Here is a 13,193-nt window from a genome sequence, read left to right as displayed (position 1 = left end):
TAGTTCAGCTAGCTTGAGTCCTTATCCTCCTGTGCTGGATTTGTTCAAATCACTGGTTATCTTTGCCTGCCCTATTTTCCTTGCTGAATGTAGGCTATTCTGTTATATATGTTTGATGCATGTCATTAGCATAAAAACACAGGAATTTAGGTTTCACTGACATCTAGTGGCGGTAAGTCACTGTTACCAGTCAGCATCTTAGAGGTAATCGGCACATTTTTGGAGCTGAGGAGACAGACAAAGAGGGCAACTGTGACGGTAACAGGCAGCGTTTATAGGTCGAAACCCACAGTGTTATAAAGTTTGACACTGCAGTCATGGTGAGCAATGTTTGTCACTCTCTACATACACAGAGGTAGAGTCCCATCAGCCCAGGAGAGGTTCACCAGAGACGGATACTGCTTGTCACTAGAGCATCGCTCCTAACCCTCTGGTAATGCCATGTGTTTAATTAGCATAAACACAGAATCTCATTACCATACTATTACATCCTAAATGATAAAGAGCCATTGGTGAAAAGGGGGACGGGGTAAAAAAAGACCCCTTTATAGAGTCTGAGGAGATCATATAGCCAGTGATCTTTGCCCGTGTAATGACCTGCTTAGGCTAGTTATTGCCCTGAAGTAATGACATCAACACGTCGTGTCACACAGTATGAGGTGTGTGTTAACAGACTATTAACAGAGAAATTATCCATGTCTTCACACACACTTAAAAGAGATGGAATGAGAAGGCTGTGAATACCAGATGGCATTGAGCCTTTACCATTTTGGCACAGAGGTAAAAGACAGAAATGTTTTCTTTTAAATCCACAACTAGAATCCCTCCACAGCCTCATAGAGGATCTAGATACATGTTCTAACCTCTCTGGATTACAACCAAATTATGACAAATGTACTATATTACGTATTGGATCACTAAAAAATACAATTTTTACATTACCATGTAGTTTACCAATAAAATGGTCTGATGGTGATGTGGATATACTCGGAATACATATCCCAAAGGAAATAAATGATCTCACTCCAATAAATGTTAATAGAAAGTTAGCAAACATAGATAAGATTTTGCTACCATGGAAAGGTAAATACCTGTCAATTTGTGGAAAAATCACCCTGATTAACTCTTTAGTACTATCCCAGTTTACCTATTTGCTTATGGTCTTGCCTACGCCTAGCGAACAGTTTTTTAAATTATATGGAGAAAAAAATATTCCATTTTATTTGGAACGGCAAGCCTGACTAAATTAAACGGGCCTATTAATATAATGAATATGAATTCAGAGGACAGAAATTATTAAATATTAAAGCATTAGACCTATCACTAAAAGATTCAGTCGTACGAAAGTTATACTTAAATCCGAACTGGTTCTCTAGCAAATTAGTAAGATTGTCTCACCCAATGTTCAAGAATGGCCTTTTTCCCTTTATTCAGATTACAACCTCTCACTTTCAGTTATTAGAAAAGAAAATAATCTCCCAAATATCACTATTTCTAAAACAAGCCATAGAAAATTGGTTGCAATTTCAATTTAATCCTCCAGAACTGACAGAACAAATAATGCAACAAATATTGTTGTTAAACTCAAATATACTAATTGACAAAAAAACTATTTTTTTTGACAAAATGTTTAAAAAAGGTATAATCTTCATAAATGATATCATAGGTAGGACTGGTGGAGTTATGTCGCACATGCAGCTAACAAAAACATATGGAAATGTCTGCTCTATCCAAAATTACAACCAAATAATTGCAGACTTACCGCAAAAATGAAAGAGGTAGGTGGAAGGGGGAGAAAGTAAGGAACTGTCGGCTTTGCATTACAGAACATAATTGGTTAAAGAAAACTGTGATAAATAAAAAAGTATACCAGTTTCATTTAAGGACCAAAGGATTGACAGCCGTCCCATATAGATTGCAAAATACAGTGGGGAAAAAAAGTATTTAGTCAGCCACCAATTGTGCAAGTTCTCCCACTTAAAAAGATGAGAGAGGCCTGCTACACAGCTATTTGCAGGTCTCTCCAGAGTTTTTAGATCGGGTTCAAGTATAGGCTCTGGCTGGGCCAATCAAGGACATTCAGAGACTTGTCCCGAAGCCACTCCTGTGTTGTCTTGGCTGTGTGCTTAGGGTCATTGTCCTGTTGGAAGGTGAACCTTCGCCCCAGTCTGAGGTCCTGTGTGCTCTGGAGCAGGTTTTCATCAAGAATCTCTCTGTACTTTGCTCCGTTCTTCTTTCCCTCGATCCTGACTAGTCTCCCAGTCCCTGCTGCTAAAAACATCCCCACAGCATGAAGCTGCCAACACCATGCTTCACTCTAGGGATGGTGCCAGGTTTCCTCCAGATGTGACGCTTGGCATTCAGGCCAAAGAGTTCAATCTTGGTTTCATCAGACCAGAGAATCTTGTTTCTCATGGTCTGAGAGTCCTTTAGGTGCCTTTTGGCCCAAGCAGGCTGTCCTGTGCCTTTTACTGAGGAGTGGCTTTTGTCTGGCCACTCTACCATAAAGGCCTGATTGGTGGAGTGCTGCAGAGATGGTTGTCCTTCTGGAAGGTTCTCCCATCTCCACAGAGGAACTCTGGAGCTCTGTCAGAGTGACCATCGGGTTCTTGGTCACTTCCCTGACCAAGGCCCTTCTCCCCCGATTGCTCAGTTTGGCCGGGTGGTCAGCTCTAGGAAGAGTATTGGTGGTTCCAAACTTCTTCCATTTAAGAATGATGGAGGCCACTGTGTACTTGGGGACCTTCAATGCTGCAGAAATGTTTTGGTACCCTTCCCCAGATCTGTGCCTTGACACAATCCTGTCTCGGAGCTCTACGATTCCTTTGACCTCATGGCTTGGTTTTTGCTCTGACATGCACTGTCAACTGTGGGATCTTATATAGACACGTGTGTGCCTTTCCAAATCATGTCCAATCAATTGAATTTACCACAGGTGGACTCCAATCAAGTTGTAGAAACATCTCAAGGATGATCAATGGAAACAGGATACACCTGAGCTCAATTTTGAGTCTCATTCAAAGGGTCTGAATACTTATGTAAATAAAGTATTTCTGTTTTTTATTTTTAATAAATGTGCAAACATTTCAAAAAACCTGTTTTTGCTTTGTCATTATGGGGTATTGTGTGTAGATTGATGAGGATTTTTTATTTATTTCATCCATTTTAGAATAAGGCTGTAACATAACAAAATGTGGAAAAGGGGAAGGGGTCTGAATACTTGTATGTCCTGCAAATCTTGACCTTGAGAGCTGTATAATGAAATGTATAAGTATCATTAGCCTGATATTTTCTCACTGGCCAAGAGACTGACTGACATTTTCACTGATCTAGTCAAGTAATGCTACAGGGCACAGCTTCTGTACGCACTTGAAATTCAAACTTATTCCCCTCCCATACGAGACCTCCACAAAGCTTGGTTAATATTTTGCATGGGCAGATTGTGCAGAGGGAGGATGGATGTAAATCCAGAGAGAGCACACATGACTTACAACCCAGCAGGTTGTTTCAGGTGGGTGGAGTTCGCCCGCGATTTCAAGGTATTTGTTGTGAAACATTTCACAGAATGTATTGCTTTGAGCAAAGGCTAAGCCATGCGAGCTGAATCGAGTGCAACAAGAGTCAAGAAAATTTAGCAATGTCCAACAAGCACAGATTAAAAATAATCTACATTGCATTGGACACTGGACAGACGCTTTTAGAATTTACATAAAGTCATTGCAAACCACATCCCATGTGTTCAGTGTCACAGAGTCCCCGGTGTAGGTTCATATTCACATATTTTCTACCGATATAAAGCTTTGCAGATACATCACATCACCCATTTTTTAACTTCCATTTTACAACTAAATGTATTCAACCTATATTACCTCAAAACCATTTCATGTTTTGGCGATGTCTTTTTCAATGTCAGAAAATTATGATACAAAATAACCAATTTGTCAGGACAACCATTAAGGATTTGGGCTAATATAAACTATACAGTATATCACACACACGTAAGGTTCAAAAAATGATAAAACTATGAGGGAGGGGCTGGATGAAGGAAAATCATTGTCTGAAGGAAGCTGTTAGACAAAGTGAAGATGACTTAATTACTTGATTAAATTTGGTGATATTTTGTATCTTAATCCTAATGATCCTAATGAATCAACTCTTTTTTTCTTTTCAAGAGGATCGAGGAGCATGGTTTTTTTAAACACCCTCTAGCAGGGTATCCCAGACCACTTAAAATTGGCAATAAGAAGTTCATTAAGCTTATGTGAACAGCCTGTGAATAGAAAACAGTAAGACATCCTGAGCTATAATTCCAACACCAGTCTTTCCTAGCTACAGTGCATCCCCTACGTATTAGCCCCAGAGCACTAAGGCCTACACTTCTGGATCTGCAATGCAACAGTCTCCTATCTTTAGCCTTAGTAATTAATAGACACATTTCCATAGAAAACACAACTGAAAGTATACTTAAAGCACAAATGAAAGCATGTACTGCACTATACTATGAGGATTATACTGTATGTAAGTACCAGTGCATTGACTCCATCTCCAATTATGAAGAGTTACTCTTTGTCAGCCCATGCATATGTCAGTGACTTCTCTCTAAATGTGTTCCCTCTCTGATCAGGCCACATTAAGCATCTGCACAGAATTACTTACAGGCTGTATGCAGCTAGTTCAGCACCAGAATTAATAATACCTCAAATCCATTGGCATGTTGTTGTTTTTTTTACATCTGCATTAGGCCACTTTCATCAAGCATACAAAACGACCAAACACAATAATCATCGTCATCATCATCATCATCATCATATAGCAATAATAATAATAATAACAACAACAATAAAAATAATAATAATAATAACAATAATAATAGTAGTAAGTAGTAGTAGTGGTTTTAATATAGCTACTTATGTAAGCCGAAGCATTCCATTGGACTTCGTAGAAATGACAATAAGGGGCTATATGCTACATAAAAACCTAATGAGCATCTTTTTAAGTTCTAGACTTCTACTTCCAGCAGAATGCATGTTACATCTGCATCACTATTTTAGGTGCTATGTACATGGAATCACATTGCTCTGTCTAACACTTTATATTCATTAAGTAAGTAGCCTTGCACAAACCTTGGCTTGTGTGAGCCAGAACGTGCTCTCCTGTTTCGGTAGCATGAGGCAGTTTGATGTATAATTACAACCCCTTCACAGGACACTAGTCTATCGCAGGGCCTTACCAACAATCTATCTCCTTCATGCTGATTGCCAAGCAGAGATGCAGCGGGTGCCATTTTCAGAGTCTTTGGTATAACTCAAACGGGGATCGAACTCCCAACCTTCCAATCTCCGGGCAGACAATCAAACCAGAAGGCCACTGAGTTGGTAAACACTTTATAATACCACCTATATATTTACTTGGTAAATACTTTTCAACAGCATTAGTTTCTCTTCACCCTCTTTATGCAAACAGTTGTGTTAATCATCTGTTACTAAAAGAATGCTGCATCTGATTAAAGCCATTCCATTTTCACTTGGAGCACAAGTATTTTGAGATTGCCTTTATTGATTGCAGGTCCCCATTACTCACTTCAATGCCCAGAGGGTGCCTCCCGTACCAACCTATTGGCATACTTCAAACCTGGTAAGTGCAACCTTGGCAACCACAGGGATGCAGTTTAACTTGCATGGCGTTACAAATGTTCACTTGTTTCAGAAGGGTCCTGATGGGAATTTTACTTTTTCAGTTGATTTGCTCTTTTATGGCAAGATAAAGAATCCCTGTGGTACTTTAAGTACAGTTGGAATGAATGAGTGCCCTTATAACACCAATATAACTATTCAGTGGGTACACATGAATGTTCAACACAACACAACTAAAGTATCTATCACTTAACTAGCACAATAGGCCAAAATCTATATACATTTGCATTTTACATTTTAGTCATTTAGCAGACGCTCTTATCCAGAGCGACTTACAGTTAGTGAGTGCATACATATTTTTTTTTTTACATACTGGTACTGGCATAAGCAGTCATGTCAGCATGTATCATAATAACCTTAGCATTGCTAGCGCCACACAGGACCACTAAAGTTACAACAATACAGTAACACTCAAATCCAATGAATACATATAAAACTGCATATGGGTAAGTAAAAGTCTTACCTCATTTTCAGGTTTCCTGGCTGCGGTTGTCCATCATAAATGGCGACTATGTCAAAGTCCTCTTCAAGAGCAAATGTGTGAAATGACAACTGTATCCTGTTTCGTTCTCCTGTAATGATGATCCAGGTACAGTTCGCATAGTTTGGGTAGCCATGGGGAAAGCCAGGACTCTCTATCGTTCCATTTAGTCCTTGTACAACACCACCACAAGTTTGACCTGAGGACAAAATCAAAGACAGACATTAGATATAATATTTCCAATCTAAGAATTTAACCGTTGTACCAGAAAACTTTTGGAATATGACAACACCGAAACCGGTGAACTACTATGTAGGGAAACTCCTTCAGCAATATTATGCATGACTCACGGAGGGATTTCTGTGGTGTCCTGATAAACTGTCATACTTTAGAAATGGCGAGAAACAGCTATTTACCGTCCTCAAGTATGCCACTGAAACAGCATATTTGTAGCATAACAAAGCATCCAATTACCCATTAGAAGCCTCAGGCCTGAATCTAATAACCTCTCTTCACAAACATTAAATATATATGTGTTTGGGTATGTTTTAACGTGTTGACATACACTACCAGTCAAAAGTTTGGACACACCTACTCATTCAAGGGTTTTTCTTCATTTTTACAATTTTTTACATTGTAGAATAATAGTGAAGACATCAAAACTATGAAATAACACATATGGAATCATGTAGTAACCATAAAAGTGTTAAACAAATCAAAATATATGTTATATTTGAGATTCTTCAAATAGCCACCCTTTGCCTTGATGACAGCTTTGCACACTCTCTGCATTCTCTCAACCAGCTTCATGAGGTAGTCACCTGGAATGCATTTCAATTAACAGGTGTACCTTCTTAAAAGTTAGTTTGTGGAATTTCTTTCCTTCTTAATGCATTTGAGCAAGGTAGGGGGGATATACAGACGATAGCCCTATTTGGTAAGAACAGCTAAATAAGCAAAGAGAAAATACACTCCATCATTACTTTAAGACATGAAGGTCAGTGAATACAGAACATTTCAAGAACTTTTAAAGTTTCTTCAAGTGCAGTCGCAAAAACCATCAAGCGCTATGATGAAACTGGCTCTCATGAGGACCGCCACAGGAATTGAAGACCCAGAGTTACCTCTGCTGCAGAGGATAAGTTCATTAGAGTTACCAGCCTCAGAAATTGCAGCCCAAATAAATGCTTCACAGAGTTCAAGTAACAGACACATCTCAACATCAACTGTTCAGAGGAGACTGTGTGAATCAGGTCTTCATGGTCAAATTGCTGCAAAGAAACCACTACTAAAGGACACCAATAAGAAGAAGAGACTTGCTTGGGCCAAGAAACACGAGCAATGGACATTAGACCGGTGGAAATGTGTCTTTTTTTCTGGAGTCCAAATTTGAGATTTTTTGTTCCAACCGCTGTGTCTTTGTGAGACGCAGTGTGGGTGAACGGATGATCTCCGCATGTGTATTTCCCACCGTAAAGCATGGAGGAGGAGGTGTTATGGTGTGGGGGTGCTTTGCTGGTGACAGTGTCTGTGATTTATTTAGAATTCAAGGCACACTTAACCAGCATGGCTACCACAGCATTCTGCAGCGACACACCATCCCATCTGGTTTGGGCTTAGTGGGACTATCTATCGGAAAGCAGAGTGAAGGAAAAGCAGCCAACAAGTGCTCAGCATATGTGGGAACTCCTTCAAGACTGTTGGAAAAGTATTCCAGGTGAAGCTGGTTGAGAGAATGCCAAGAGTGTGCAAAGCTGTCATCTAGACAATGGGTGGCTATCTGAAGAATCTCAAATATAAAACATATTTTGATTTGTTTAACACTTTTTTGGTTACTACATGATTCCATATGTGTTATTTCATAGTTTTGATTTCTTCACTATTATTCTACAATGTAGAAAATAGTCAAAATAAAGAAAAACCCTGGAATGAGTAGGTGTGTCCAAACTTTTGACTGGTACTGTATGCACATTGATGGTCAATGTTCCATTTCACATTTCTCATCTCTCGCTGCGTCATATCGTATGCAGCATAGGGGGACCTTCCAATATCTTGGCATATTTATGATTGAAAAGCAGTATGTGAGAAATACAGCACACACACAAATGCTTGCACACACCATGATTATACCAAGTCATTAGGCTATTCCTCATCGAATCTTTTATGAAAGGAGATTATGCCATTTTCCTTTCAACCTCTCGAGCTTTGCAATGAAAGAGTAACAAGGCTAAATCCTGACATTCTTTGGTCAAGAACCATTAGTTCAAAGTAAATAAACAGAGTGTATTTCTGCATTGAATTCAATTAAATGTGCTTGCTGCTAATACTCCCGGCAGACATTTGTGTCAATCGAAACCCACTCATAGAAAGACATCATTTTCAAATGTTGTTGGTGGCCATAACAGTAGCTGAAAGGCTAGGGCTAATTTGAATTATCTGCCACTGGAAAACATTGTTCTCAATTTCCTATCTGTTGATGTATTTTAATTACCATTGTTATTCTTAGAACATAACATCAGAAATATAAACAGTCCACAATTTTCTAGACTAGTGCTCTACATTGATAAAGGATGATGGAACTACAAGTATGGGGGTCTGTTCATATGTAAGAAAAACCTTCTTTTCAGAAACAAATGGAGAATGAAAAAATGCTGAATCATCAAAGTTTTGTCAAAGCTTCTGAGCCAATATTTTATAACTATGGTACCATGAAATTACAAAATAAAAAGACCTCTGAAATCAAACGCAGCAATAAAAACTTGAGACACAAAATGTTTAATTTTAATTTGTAGTGACAAACAAATGGGCTACAGTAATTCTAAGGTAAAAATAGCTGTTCATTAAGCAGCGACTTAAAAAACGTAGATGTGTTTACGCTTTAGACGGTGTAATCAGGGGGACCTTCCAATATCTTGGCTTATTTATGATTGAAAAGCAGTATGTATGAAATCAGTGTCATGTTGTATTGTTAACTAATGGACCAAACCTAAAAAGGAACCCAAACCAAATAAATAGACAGTCTGCAGATGGGACATGCTATCTTTCTAATAGTTTACATTAATTGAGCACTCCAATATGCCTAAAACATGCTCAGGCTGTAACCAGATGATGCTGGATTTGTTTGATGCTGGACACCGTCAGACATCTGTATACTGTTATTCTGTCTCTAAAAGTGTAACAGTAGGGAACTTTCTGTTCCAATGCACTTTGTGTACTTTGTACTATAATACTGTAGGTGGGCATTTGGGTTAAACACCATTTGTGTTTGCATGTTTTTTCATATTTTATTTGTCAGCATGAATGATAACCAGTGTTGGGTAGGTTACTTTCTAAATATAATTCGTTACAGTTACTAGTTACCTGTCCAAAATTGTAATCAGTAACTTAACTTTTGGATTACACAAACTCAGTAATGTAATCAGTTTATTTTCAGTTACTTTTAGATTACTTTCCCCTTAAGAGGCATTAGAAGAAGACAAAATTGAATATTACCAATTGAAAGACATCTATTGCAGGATAAATACATGTTAGAGTTTACATAGCTGGCTATAAACGGATGTTGCATTTTACTTTATGGGTTGGTTATGTAGGATTCTTCTAACCCATTGTTTTCTACTACAGATAATAATATGATTAGGCTATATCTTTGCATTAAAAACCAAGGTCTGTCAAATTTCCAGTCATTCCAATTAATTGAATATCCCTTGATCTTCAAGAATAGGACTTGGAAATATGTTAATATAGATTAGGCAAATTGTTTTACCTTAGTATAACCAAAAACTAAGGATTTATTAGCGTATGTTGTTTATCTTGTTGTCATGGAGGACTGATTGGACTCGTTGCTTCGAGTTGAAAAAGAAATGCTGCTCTCATGGAATGGCTATTTGCATGTGAACAATGTATGCCATATGCTGCATTTGCTATAGGCCTAGTTTATGTTTTTGTTGGTGACACTTTGATATCTCGATAATTTGCAGCTGTTTAAGTCTATCAAAAGTGTGCGAGTTTGAGCATGTGTCCATAAAAAAAAAAAAATTAGCACTAATTAGATAGAGCAATAAAAGCCCCACTCATAGTCTTCTTAAATTAAACTAGTTTTTGACAGTATGGAGCGCAATACCACTGAGAAGTTTAGAAGGGATGAACTTCCTCAAACTTTTCCATAGTCTGGGATCCGCACTATGCAGCTGTTGGAAGATTGCATTTTTCACTGGCTGTCCACTGGTCGCAAAAACAATGATTGATAGGCAGCTTAAACTTCTTCAATTCAACCATTATTGGGTTAAAATACAAATATACATTTGTGTACAGCCATTCACAACCACCAAAATCCGTAAAGTGCAAATAGCTAAATGAGTGAGCAGCAGTGTTATTCACATCAATGCGCTATGTAGATACCAATAACTGTAGCTTCAATGCAACCAAGAGAGTGAGTCCAGCCCAATGTAAGAACTCTATAAAAACTATCTTGCTCGCATCGAAGCTATAATAAGTGATATCCGTATCGCCCGTAGGCTACACCACTGCTGTCGTCCTTACCTCCAAGCGTTTAATCAAATTGGATAATCTTTGAATGCCTACAGCAGTCGCACCATTGGAAGACAGAGCTCGGACTGTAGCCTACAAAAGTATCCATCACATGCATTTGGTGTGTCATCATAGTGGTCTCTGACTTGTGGTCCAACACAATCTCACACTCAATTCGTGCAAATATGTAGAAAAGTATTTCAGCAGATTTCTTGCGCTTTTGTGTGGCTTAATTCGTGTGAAAATACACACATTTCTGTTGTGAACTAACTCGTAGGAAAAGACAGACAGTTTTGTGTGACTTCATTCGTTGGAAAATACATTTTTGGGGGCAAACTTCAGAACATTCTTTTGAAAGTGATTGTAGCGATGCATTTTGGGCAATGGTGTTCTACACTGCCTTTTTTTGTGTCCCACATTTATTTATATAAAAAAAGAAAAAATGTTAACAACCCAATACTGTTGATCCATCCGGTTCTGATCTAATGAGATGGGTGTAGGATTTTCTATGGCCTAAATTCGATACCTTTCCCAGACATGAAGGACGAAGCTAGGCCCCTCTTGGTTCTCGTTGGCGAAGACTGAAGTCAAGTTGGGGGTTAAATGTCAGACTCTCCTATACCACTTTGCCCAACATGTTATACCCCAGAGGTTGTAAATAAACAATTTCTAAGGTGATATAGCTTGTATCATTATTATAGGGCTGTGAAACCCATAGCCGAATGGTTTCAGACTGAGCATTTCTCACCATTTTATTGTTTTATAACAGGTAGTGTCCATTTATTTACAGTAGTGTGTTGATTAATTATTGCTTTCTTCAGTTGAAATACAGAATATGTATAAAAATGCCATATATACCAAAAGCTAAATCAAGCAGAGATACAGTTGAAGTCGGAAGTTTACATACACCTTAGCCAAATACATTTAAACTCAGTTTTTCACAATTCCTGACATTTAATCCTAGTAAAAAATCCCTGTCTTAGGTCAGTTAGGATCACCACTTTATTTTAAGAATGTGAAATGTCAGAATAATAGGAGACAGAATGATTTATTTCAGCTTTTATTTCTTTCATCACATACCCAGTGGGTCAGAAGTTTACATACACTCAATTAGTATTTGGTAGCATTGCCTTTAAATTGTTTAATTTTGGTCAAACGTTTCGGGTAGCCTTCCACAAGCTTCCCACAATAAGTTGGGTGAATTTAGGCTCATTCCTCCTGACAGAGCTGGTGTAACTGAGTCAGGTTTGTAGGCCTCCTTGCTCGCACACGCTTTTTCAGTTCTGCCCACACATTTTCTATAGGATTGAGGTCAGGGCTTTGTGATGGCCACTCCAATACCTTGACTTTGTTGTCCTTAAGCCATTTTGACACAACTTTGGAAGTATGCTTGGGGTCATTGTCCATTTGGAAGACCCATTTGCGACCAAGCTTTAACTTCCTGACTGATGTCTTGAGATGTTGCTTCAATACATCCACATCATTTTCCTTCCTCATGATGCCATCTATTTTGTGAAGTGCACCAGTCCCTCCTGCAGCAAAGCACACCCACAGCATGATGCTGCCACCCCCGTTCTTCACGGTTGGGATGGTGTTCTTCGGCTTGCAAGCTTTCCCCTTTTTTCTCCAAACATAGCGATGGTCATTATGGCCAAACAGTTATATTTTTGTTTCATCAGACCAGAGGACATTTCTCCAAAAAGTTCCTGTCCCTCGCACCAAGCCTGTGATACACGTCGCCAGCCCGGCCCGGCCTGTTCCTGCCCCTCGCACCCAGCCAATGGTGCGCGTCGCCAGCCCGGCCCGGCCTGTTCCTGCTCCTCGCACAAAGCCAATGGTGCGCGTCGCCAGCCCGGCCCGGCCTGTTCCTGCCCCTCGCACCCAGCCAATGGTGCGCGTCGCCAGCCCGGCCCGGCCTGTTCCTGCTCCCCGCACCAAGCCTATGGTGCGCGTCGCCAGCCCGGCCCGGCCTGTTCCTTCTCCCCGCACCAAGCCTATGGGGTGCGTCGCCAGCCCGGCCCGGCCTGTTCCTGCTCCCGCACCAAGCCTATGGTGCGCGTCGCCAGCCCGGCCCGGCCTGTTCCTGCTCCCGCACCAAGCCTATGGGGCGCGTCGCCAGCCCGGCCCGGCCTGTTCCTGCTCCCGCACCAAGCAAATGGTGCGGCGTCGTCAGCCCGGTCCGGCCCGTTCCTGCTCCCCGCACCAAGCCAGTGGTGCGCCCGTCAACCGGTCCGGCCCGTTCCTGCTCCCGCACCAAGCCAGTGGTGCGCTTCGTCAGCCCGGTCCGGCCCATTCCTGCTCCCGCACCAAGCCAATGGTGCGCCCGTCAACCGGTTCGGCCCGTCCCTGCTCCCCGCACCAAGCCTGTGGTGCGCGTCGTCAGTCCGGCACAGCCCGTGCCCGTTTCACCGGTGCCTGGTCAGGTACCGGTCAGCTGCTCCACACCGGAGCCTAAGCAATCCGCTCCACCGATGTCCAGTCCAGCTCCAGCC

The 13,193-nt window shown here is 40.5% G+C and overlaps 1 protein-coding gene across 1 annotated transcript in view; it reads right to left on the bottom strand.

The window, feature by feature from the left end:
* csmd1a (CUB and Sushi multiple domains 1a) overlaps window positions 1–13,193 on the bottom strand; it is a 354,566-nt gene that overhangs the window by 152,164 nt on the left and 189,209 nt on the right. Inside the window, exon 2 of the mRNA XM_041888224.1 lies at window positions 6,157–6,373. Within this exon, the coding sequence (XP_041744158.1) occupies window positions 6,157–6,373 (217 nt within the window). The remainder of the gene's footprint in view (window positions 1–6,156; window positions 6,374–13,193) is intronic.

This window comes from Coregonus clupeaformis, chromosome 1 (assembly GCF_020615455.1).
Source record: "Coregonus clupeaformis isolate EN_2021a chromosome 1, ASM2061545v1, whole genome shotgun sequence".
NCBI lineage: Eukaryota > Metazoa > Chordata > Actinopteri > Salmoniformes > Salmonidae > Coregonus > Coregonus clupeaformis.
This window is presented reverse-complemented; position numbering and strand designations above follow the sequence as displayed.